Here is a 10,163-nt window from a genome sequence, read left to right on the forward strand (position 1 = left end):
ACCATTTGTTTACACAGTTCTGAATCATTTACTGTTACACCATGAGCCTGTGGCCATGGGATAGAAATTGAGTGAGGCTTTCTGCCACCACTGAAGACCAAGACCGCTGAATAATGTCTAAAAGAGAAAAGTAATCTTAACAAAAAGCATTAAGGATAATACTAGCCAAAGCACAAGTTATTTCATCCGGTAGAGGGAATAGCTCTCAGAGGAAAGTGTAGTTGCTTCCCCTCAGCTTGGTTTCTTAAAGTCAGAGTGATTTATGGTGCAGCCCCCCTGCCTTTCTGTTTCCAAGTGTTCTGACTTGTGATTTAAGTTGGATCTCAAAATAGAGGGTTCCTGCTACAGTGCCACTAAGGAAGCTAATTACCTTAAAAGTTGGATAGTCAGGAGGTTTAACATTTTATTTGATCGAAATTTTGCTGGTAAATTACCCAGAAGCCTATATTTGAAGAATCACTATAATCTGTCCAAAGTCAGGAGCTGTATTGCCTGCTCTTCCCACTTAGCCATATGTGGAACTTAATGATTTACATTCACATAGTAACTAGCTTTTTCCACCACAGTCCAAATTTGGGTAGCTGCTCTAAGCTGTGTGTTTTCCCCCTCCTCTTCCTATCCATAATGCTTACCTCCATGAGTTCAGCATCTCCATTTTCTAGAAAAGGAGTTAGGTGGAGGGGAAAAAAAAATTAGTTGTCTTTTCCCACATCTCAGTGGAATGTTAATTTAAAAAAATATTTTTTTCTTGATTTGGAATCTTGATTAAGGAACTTGCTAGATTTTTGTTGTTTTTGTTACACTGGATAGTAAAAAGTGTAACTTGAGTAATTGAAATTTGCAGCTAATTCCTGCATTTCATTTTAGTGACTAGGTTTTACATTCTTTGCTGACTTAGGTTTCTGTTTTCTTATTGTTCCAACCTACGGTTCTGACCAAAGGGATGAGTGTTTAAAAGGCCAGAAGATGAGGAGGGTTAGGACCCTTTCATGATCCAGATGATCCAGAAATTGGATTGAGCAATTTATGCGTAATCAATAGGGCTGAATGTAGCTTTGATTGTGTGTTCACTCACATGCTCATACACACAAATAAAACTTCTGAAAGCAGAATTTATAGAGTAGTTTAATTTTCAGCCTTTTAATTAAACCCGCTATGTGTTCCATCTATTCTAGCTGAAGACTTCTATTTTCTTCCTGATGTAGTCATTAAATGATGTTTACTAACAATTTGATTCATTGGAGCCGTTAGGATCCTTTTCCTTTTGATGGAGAGGAAATCAAGTCAGCTAATTCATAATTCAGTAACACAAACCAGTGTTTGGACAGACTCTCATTCTTCCTCCCTTCTAAGTCTCATATTCTTTCTCTCCAGGAAAGACACAGATGAAGCAGACCTGGTTCTTGCAAAAGAAGCTAATGTTAAATGTCCACAAATTGTGATAGCATTTTATGAAGAGAGACTGACGTGGCATGCATATCCTGAGGATGCGGAAAACAAAGAGAAAGAAACAGCAAAGAGCTAAAGGAGGGGGTAGTCTCTGTCATTTCTCTTTGTACATAATACATTCAGCTCCCTGCCTCCTCTCCTTTCTACCCACCCCCTTCTATCCTAAACACATCCATAAAAAATGTGCTTATCACTGTGCTCCACGGGAGAAATGTTGGTATTGGTTCTCTTGTAACATAACTGATGGTCTGATTCATGATAAGTGTCTCTCTGTGAAGACCAGGCATTTACATACTGTGTGTAATTCCCACCATTTTTTCCTTTGCCCTGCTCTCTCCCTTCTGCTCCCCTGTGACCTCAAGATGAATTTTAACTTTTTAGTCACCTTAGAGTCTTGATCTTTTCGGGGTTGGTTGCTTTTTAGGTGGGGGATTTTGGTATAATGATGTTGAATTTTGGTTTCTTGCTTTGGCTCTTAGAACATGTTGATGACCAGCTAGCCTTTGTTTTGAGATGTTGGGATGGAAGAGATGTTGCCCGTCTTTTAAAAAAGCCAATAGCAACTGCCTACCTGTTGGGGCTTTCCCAACCTCATTCAGCTCTACCCAGGAGAATACAGGGTTCCTGATGTGGTCTTCTGGGCCACCCTCTGTTCATCCTCACCATCCTCCCAGAAGAGCGGCATCCTTAGGAGGGCTTGAAATTTTACATTCAGATTTGTCAAGGCACTCCTCCTAGCCCCAGGACTTTTGGCCTTATTTCTTAGCAGTCCCTGATTCGGCTTCTGCAAGTTGGTGAAGTCTGTTATAAAATGACAAGATTATTAACTGTGGAAATTTGTAGCTCTTAGTACATGAGGATGATGGGGTAGGATACAGTTGTCTTTATTATCACATTTGGTATGTATGTATTATTTCCTTCCATCTCTCTCATTTGGATTATATATTTATGTAGGTGTGAGTGACTGCCTGGTGCTTGTGCCAAGGTGCTAGGCACCCTCCAACCCTGCCAACTTTTGTGGCCTCCCAAAGCAGTCGTGTTACCAAAGAAGCTTCAGACTTCTCAGTGGACCCCACTTTCCCCTCCATGCCATTATTTTCAGTGGGGAATTCTTGGAGGGGAGCCACTGGCCACAGTATCAATTTTAAATATTCATAGCATTTATAATCATAAATTCCTTGCTTTGTTGACTTACGGATTTGCCACCAAGAGTCCCCAAAGTGTTAATGCCCTTCCCTTTTTCCACCCTCAAACTCTTCAGTTGTTGGATCTTATTTTTCCTTTTTAATTAATTTCTATGGAAGACTATCAACCTTCGAGAATGACATGCCCCCGGCGTCAGTATGTTGACACAGCATCTCCCCAACTCAGCAAAATATTTCCTTTTTGGCTTCTTCCTGCTTTGCCAGTATGTTGAGAGGTTATTTTTCTGATTATAGCCTTCAGCCTTTGTTCCCCAAGAAACACCCTACTTCTCTTTTCCCTTTTTTTCTTGTAGTTAAAGGGGGCTAGAGAATCAAGACTAAAAGTAAGGAAATAGCAGGGTTTTGAGCATCCTTGTCCCAGCCTGAAGCTGAGGAAATAAGAATAAATGCTTGAAATAGCCTTAACTCTAGAGTTCACCAGCCATTGAGGTTGTTTTTGTGGTTGCTTTTTATTTTTAAAACATAGCTGTCTGGCCAGGAGCATTCAACCATCTCTAGATTTTTCAGAGTAATGAGGGGAATGGAGAGATTGCTCCAGTTCACAGATGAGCCAAATAATATGCAAATCATATACCCATTCATAGCATTTGTTAACATTGCTTCCCTGCTCAGCTGCTGATTGAATTCTGTGTGCTTGTATAAATTATGTCAAAGATTATACTGCACAGTTGAGAAGACAGCTGTTGCAGTGACATGACAGACTGGAACAATGAAGCTTTCGGTTTTAGCCATCCAGGAAAATCCTTCTGAATATGTGATTGGGTGAGAACTCATCACCCATACCTCAGATGGGTCGGAGTTTAATCTCCATCTTCCTTAACTAAAGGAATTAAAGGCCTTGATCAAGTGCTGGATAATTGACAGTTGTTAGTACTTAATCTGATGGGCATGTGAAAGAAAGGATGGTCAGAAAAGAGGTCTTTCCTGCGAGTAACTAAGGATATCAATTAGGATGTGCTAGAACAGGACAAGAGTAGGCCAGAGCTGCTGAGGAGACCATCTGGGTCTCTCCATTTGCAGGTGGAGAAAATGACAGCTCATCCATGTAGCTAGTGTGTGTCTCCCAGGAGGAGTGGGCGTGTAAACAGAGTACAGTGGCCGTGTTTTTAGAGCGCAGATCTAGGCCATGGATGAAAACCAGCCGGATGACTTGGTACTGAGATTGGTCTTGAGGAACCTGGGACACATGGTTGCCAGGGTTATGGGTAATGTTTAAGACATTCATCAAAATCTGATTTCTTTCAACAAAAAAACCCCAGTATTGTCTACTATTCATCATTGCTTTAATACTTTAGTTTTCACTCCATTCATCTTTTTCTGTCCACAGTTACTGAAATCAAGGTCTTATAATGTGTGCTGCCCAAACAACGTGTTCTCTCCCTGCCTAACCACAGCCAGTTCTGTAGGAATAGAGGGAGCCAGCCGCCAGCCTGTGCCTCCCGCATTTGATGGTGTCAAGTAGCTGTCCAGGCCCTTGGAGAATTGCAGCCTCGAACAGAAACCTGCTTTCATGGGGCTTTCTCCTCTCAGAAAAGTTAGTAGCCCTGGGCTAAGCACTCTTAAATACCTAGGTCTCAAGTGCTCAAAGTGTGTTTTTCATGTGTTAGTCCTCTTTCAAAACATCTTCCTAATGGCTGAGTTTCTTCTTGTAATCAGCGTTCAAGGATTTCTCCTTCCACAGAATGTAGCAGAGCTGTGAGCAGCAGAGCCTACCACGTCAGCATAGCTGCTTCTCTGAGCCCTGGGCCAGACAGAAGCCCTCACGTTAGATCAGCTGTTAGAGAATGTCAGCCCTGATGGAAGCACCCGTTCTTAACCTGGAGAGGGCCATATCATTTTTCCTTCTGCAGTCCAGTTTTCCTCTGCTCAAGAGAACATTTGGACCTGTGGTGTTCTAACACTCGAAAGTCTGGATGGTTCTTGGCAGTCCCTCAGCCATATATCTGTACTACTTTTTGTTGTTGAAGAAAAGCTGGTCTTGTTCTTGGGCGGTTTTCAGTTATTCTTAACTCTGTTCCTGTGCTATAGCCTCCCAACAGTTCAATTTCCTTATCTTTAGGCCAAATCCTGGGGCCTGGGGGAAAGTGCTTGTGATTTTCATCTTGTGATTTGGTTGGATCTATGTTTAGCCCAGCTTACCTAAAGGTGCAGAGGGGTCAGAGGGATCCAGCAAGTGATTGTCTTTGCCCTTAGGGTTTGGATTCTGGGGCCTAAAATAAATTCACGGTGACACAAGAACCTCAGGAAGGGTTATGTCATTAGACTCGAGATGTGGAAATGGTTTCTCACAAACGAGGTCAAGGAAAAGCTCGTTTGGCACCCATAAGTCCATCCTTTTGGTTTAGTTTTTTAGAGTGAAGGTTAAGTGCTGAGATGTGTACTATTGTAATCAGACCACCAAGCAAGCATACCTGTCAGGACAGAGAGAGGAAAGGTCTGAACCCAGTGTATTTATTTTTTCTATTTTGGCTCTACCACTAATCATAAAAGTTAGGTTTTTCAAAAATTGAGGTGTTACCTGGCTTGCCCCTAAGAGCATATGCTCAGAATTGGGGCCCCCACCCGCCCAGTTAGTCACAGTGGATTTGTATTGAGCTCTCCAGTTCCTGTCACATTAGTGTACATCAGCATTTACTTCATTCTTTGGACATTTTTTGGCCCTGGGGATACAGAGTTCAAAAAGATGCAGTCCCTGGCCTCAGAGAAGCTTCATACTGGTGCATAGTGTAATAAATGTTACAGATGGGCACATATTTTATATTTGGGGGCAGAGACCACTGGTTGGTGTAGTTTGTGGTTCTAGAGTAGTGGGGTGATGGTTAGGTTCGTGTGGAGAAAAGATCAGTGACCTTGGATGAACCAAGGTAACTGGCCATAGATGAACTGCAAGGGCTTTTTAGCCCAGAAAGTAATGAGAACAGGTTTAGTTAGAAATGCTAGTCCTGAGGGAGAACAACAGGTTACGTGGGGGTTGAGAACCCCTGGCTTTGGTCCCTAGGTTCTTTCCTGAAGTATTTAATAGTGTAGTTAATCCTTGCTTGTGGAAAGCATCAGCTGTGATGCACAGCCAGTTTTGTGTTGTTACTTCATCGTAGATTCTGTAAAATGTATTCCTTGCAGATCGAGAGTTGCTCACACCCTTTTCAGTTTCTCACGCTTTTTGAAGGAATTAACATGAGGCTGACTTGGAGCCTAAAACAGGGACATACTTTCCAATGTGCTGAAAAGAAGGCTTGGGCCCATCTGGTGACACTCTGTTCCGGACAGTGTAGTTTTATTTTACGCCGCAAAATGGTGATTTCTAAGCAGATATTGTGTCAATTATGCGGAAACCTCCCAGAAACACATGTGACCTGGAGTTTTGGACTTAATCCGTCTGGGGAGGTCCAGGGTGAGGCCGATCCATGCTAAGAGAGCTGTGCTAAGAAACAGTCTGACCTTAAGAAATGTCCTAGTTCTGACCATGTGACCACAGGGAAAATGATACTTTTCTCTGCCTGCATAATTGAGAGTTGGATAATTGAAAGTTGACTTAAAGGTGAAGGTTCTTTGGATAGCTTCATAAAAATTCTAGTTTCTTTTTGCTTGTGCTGAGTTTCTTGAATTTTAAACTACCTCATCTTGTCTCTCTAGAGTTCTTTCAGCTTGTCGTTTGCCGCTTTAACATCGTGCTTTACTCTGACTGTTTTCTCAGATGGAGTATTTCCTCTTTGTTGAGAGCATGTTTTCTAGCCTTTCGTTCTGATCCTCATTTCACCCAGCATCTCATGTTGCTCCTCTGTCAGAGAAATGTTTTAAGATAGTTTAAAATCTTGGTTCATTGGAATAAAGTGATCCTCCTGTTTGTCTCTGAGGTCAGTAGGAGAAGGAGTTAAAACAAGGTGGTGGGAGGGGACAGACCCTGCACTGGAGGCAGCCAACAAGGGAAGAGCCATTAATTAAGACAATTTCAAAGTCAACTGATTGTGATCATTAATGTCACAATAGATCAAAACCTAATTATCACAGCCTAGGTAAGAGCCATCAGTATTAATCAGAAAATCTAATAGGAAACTATTATCAAGAAATTAGGCCAAATTGAACGCAATGAACTTTTTATCTTGTCATTCTCTCCTCTCCTTTTTCTCTTTTTCTTTTTCAATTTGGTGATGTCCCCTGGCATTGGTGAGTGTGACCCTCACAGCTGACCCAGGCCCCAGTGGCCAGCTTGTCACGCTTTTTGAGGAATTCTAATGCAGACTGACCCTGAACTGTCACTGCTGCTTTAATCAGTCTTGAATTTGCGCATCACCTGGACTTACCCAGTGTGATCAGCAATCAATGAGAAAAGGTTATATTTAGGTCTTACAGTGGTTGGTCCTTCCTGGAACTAGAGTGTCCCTGGTGAACGTGATGCTGTGTGTGTTAACTCACTGTTTGAGCTTCTGATGCGCGTAGGATCCTGTTGCTCTGGCTACTGCAAGTGGGTATGGAGGAAAAGGGGCACTTCCTGCCTGGAGATTCTTCAAAAAGACCTTGGAAGAGGTCGAGTGTCATCGTATCACGGCACTTTTAAAGGTTCAAGTCAGTGTTTTGCAGTTTCCAGTAGCTTGCGATTTGATCTAAACTAGGACTGGCTGTGGGTTTAGTTTAGTTTATCCCCTAGTTTTAGGGTAACAGTCATAGTGATTTCTATCAGAATCCAGTATAAATCCAAAGGGGGTGGCGATATGTTTTTCTTTTGCCTTTTGTTAAAGATTTAGGCCTCTGGCAGGAGGAAGGAATATTACAAGAGTCTCTGACTAGTTAATAGAGATCCCTTCATACCACTTCATACCCCCTCCCTAAATGGAAAAATGAGTGTCACCATCTCTCTCCTTCGTCTTGAACCGATGTGAAGATACCACAACTCCTGAGGTTGAGCTGAGGCAGAAAGAGTGGAAAGCTGCCACCCCTGGGGGTCATGGGGGAAGGACGAGTGGCAGCAGCGGGTTGGTGCCAGGGTTCCCAGGGGAGCCTGTAGAGAAGGTTGCCACTGCTGTTGCTGGCTTTTCCCCGCCAGCATGGAGCTCAGAGCACTCCCCACCGCCACTGAGGAAGTGGTTCTTAGCTTTCTGCTTGAGCGTGGTCTTGCTTCATTCTGAATTTCAGGATTTGGGTTACTCAGTATAGAACTTTGAGAAATCGGTGTGACTTAGTCCTTCACGTCTTAATGGTAAACTGAGTATTTTTTTATAAAAGAATTCATGCCCTTAATGTTTAAAATGTAACTTTATTTTCAAAACACCCATTAACGCATGAGTTTCAGAAGTAGTTTGTTTCTTCTCCAAGACTTCTTGGGTTACGCTGGATGAATAATAGGCCATCAGTTAATACTTGTGGGTTGACTGGGTTCATCTGGTTGCAGAGTGAGTTCTACCTACCGACTTCTGCTCTCAATGCTCCAGGGTGTGGAACAATAATTGAGTGGATGCTGACTGGGTGTGCCAAGCTCCTCCACTGACTCATAATGGCTGACCTTGGGCAAGTCACTCCTTTCAATGCCTCAGTTCCCCATCTGTCAAATGGGGGTAATAATACTGACCTACCTCACAGGGGTGTTGTGAGGCATTGTAAATCATAGTTGACAGAATCCTTTAGGGTCCTCAATGGAGGATGCCTTGAGCCGAAGTCTAGGTTTTTGTCCTCACTGAGTTGTCCCAAGGTTGGAACTACTTAGTGACCTCGGCAAGTTCTCTGGCCCCCACCCCTCATCAAAGCTGCTAGTTCAGATGTTGACAGTGTTTTCATGAATGTTGGAGTCTTAATAGTCCAGACTTACTTAGGATGTTACGGGAGAACGGCACTCAGTATTTTCTGTCTTGCATCCACAAAAAGAGGCTGTTTTGAGACTGAGAGCATTGGATTAAGGAGTCAGGGGTGCTACTGCTTGTTTCCCTGCAGGTTGGGAGTTAAGGTTTGGAACGTACTGGAGCTGTCTCAGGAGCACAGTACACACCATGGGCGTGATTTATGTTTCTCACTCCCTGAACTGATCCCAGGACAGCTGGGTCACTTCACTTCTTCTAGGTATCTATCTTTGAGCCTCCGCCTCCCCGTAGGAACCAGCTGGTTGAATAAACATAACTGCTTCCTCCATCCCCCACCAAAAAAAGAGCCACGGTGGAAAATTTTTTTTTTCTAGGGACATGACTAACACTCAGAATTGGGCCTTGATACTCCTGAGAGCTTCATCCAGTTCACCCTTTTCAGCATCTGTCCTCTCTTTCTCAGTGTCCACAGTCTGAACCTGACTTTGACCTTTTTTCCCTCTGGTTTGGGAAAACTTTCGGACACTAGTTGCCCAGGTGTGGGCTCAAGAGCCTTACTCTCCATCTCAGTTTAGGGGCTCAGCCGGCTCCTCTTCTTCCCAATAGGGCTCTTTCTCTCTCCTTGGCCCTAGATGTGTAACCCACGAAAAAGCACAAGGTCCTGGCCCCTTGCTGCAGTCACATTCCAGTTCTTGGTCTTTTGTGGACTCTTGTTCTCAGCACCGGCAGCACCAGGCGGTTCTGGGGAAGCATGGAGGGTGGAGAGAGCATGTCTGCCATCCTGCCAAGTAGTCAGGAGCTGGTTCGCCCGCAGCCCACAGGCCTCCCCACCCCTTCCCACAGGGTGGGCTCTGAGAGACTCCAGGAGCTGGGTTTCTTTCAGCACTCAGTGCCATCGTGAGCAGTAAAACAAATCACACTTTGTAGCCAGATTTCTGAATGGAAAAATGGGAAATTGAATTCTCCACGGACCTTTTTGATTTGTGGGGGAGTTTTGGTTGTGTGTCTTGGTTATATTTCAGCCAAACATGTCTGCTTTTGATTTTTTTTTTTTTAGGATAAGTGATATATATATATGTTCTCCTTTTAAATGTAAATGTTTCAAAGTAGGCAATTTACGTGTTTCCATACCTGACATCTGATGCAGACCTCATTCTCTCCCCCCTTCCACCCACCCCCTTTCCCCTCTTTTCATACTCTTGTATTGGTTCTAATAAATGGTTGCTTTTCAAGTACGGATCCTGAGTGGTGATTTGACGATGTGGGTCTTACCCTCCTTCCTTAATTTGGACTCAAGCCTCGGCCAGTAGCAGCACATGGGTTTCTGAAAGAGCTGGGAGAACAAGGGCTTTTTTCTAAGCACTCTTGGTGTCTGACTTTCTCCAAACAGCCACGGTGTGGCGCAAGCCTGAGGGAATAAGAGAAACTGCACCCGATTTCCTGCTCCTTCCCTTAACCCCTTCAAATTCTGTGCCTGCCTGATCCCCAAGTAGAGCTCCTGTTTGCTCCAAATGGCTGGAAGAATAAACATTAACCTTTGGGGACCCCTGGAAACGTCAGCTCATAGTTACTGAATTTGTGGAAAACCGCATAAACAAACATTTAAAAATCCCAATACATGTAAGTTTATAAATGATGACTATGATCTTTTTGATTTGCTTCACAAACACCAAAGGAATTGAACATCTAATGATTGTGGGGCACGGTGGGGGCAGGGGAC

At 43.4% G+C, this 10,163-nt stretch overlaps 1 protein-coding gene across 3 annotated transcripts in view; it reads left to right on the forward strand.

Moving 5' to 3' along the window:
* Positions 1-9,667, forward strand: part of CBX5 (chromobox 5) — a 34,570-nt gene extending 24,903 nt beyond the window's left edge. For all 3 annotated transcript variants that reach the window (XM_052641297.1, XM_052641298.1, XM_052641299.1), the window contains one exon: positions 1,375-9,667. In XM_052641297.1, the coding sequence (XP_052497257.1) occupies positions 1,375-1,525 (151 nt within the window). In that variant the 3' untranslated portion in view covers positions 1,526-9,667. The remainder of the gene's footprint in view (positions 1-1,374) is intronic.
* Positions 9,668-10,163: the final 496 nt, after the last annotated feature.

Source organism: Budorcas taxicolor, chromosome 5 (assembly GCF_023091745.1).
Source record: "Budorcas taxicolor isolate Tak-1 chromosome 5, Takin1.1, whole genome shotgun sequence".
Classification (NCBI taxonomy): domain Eukaryota; kingdom Metazoa; phylum Chordata; class Mammalia; order Artiodactyla; family Bovidae; genus Budorcas; species Budorcas taxicolor.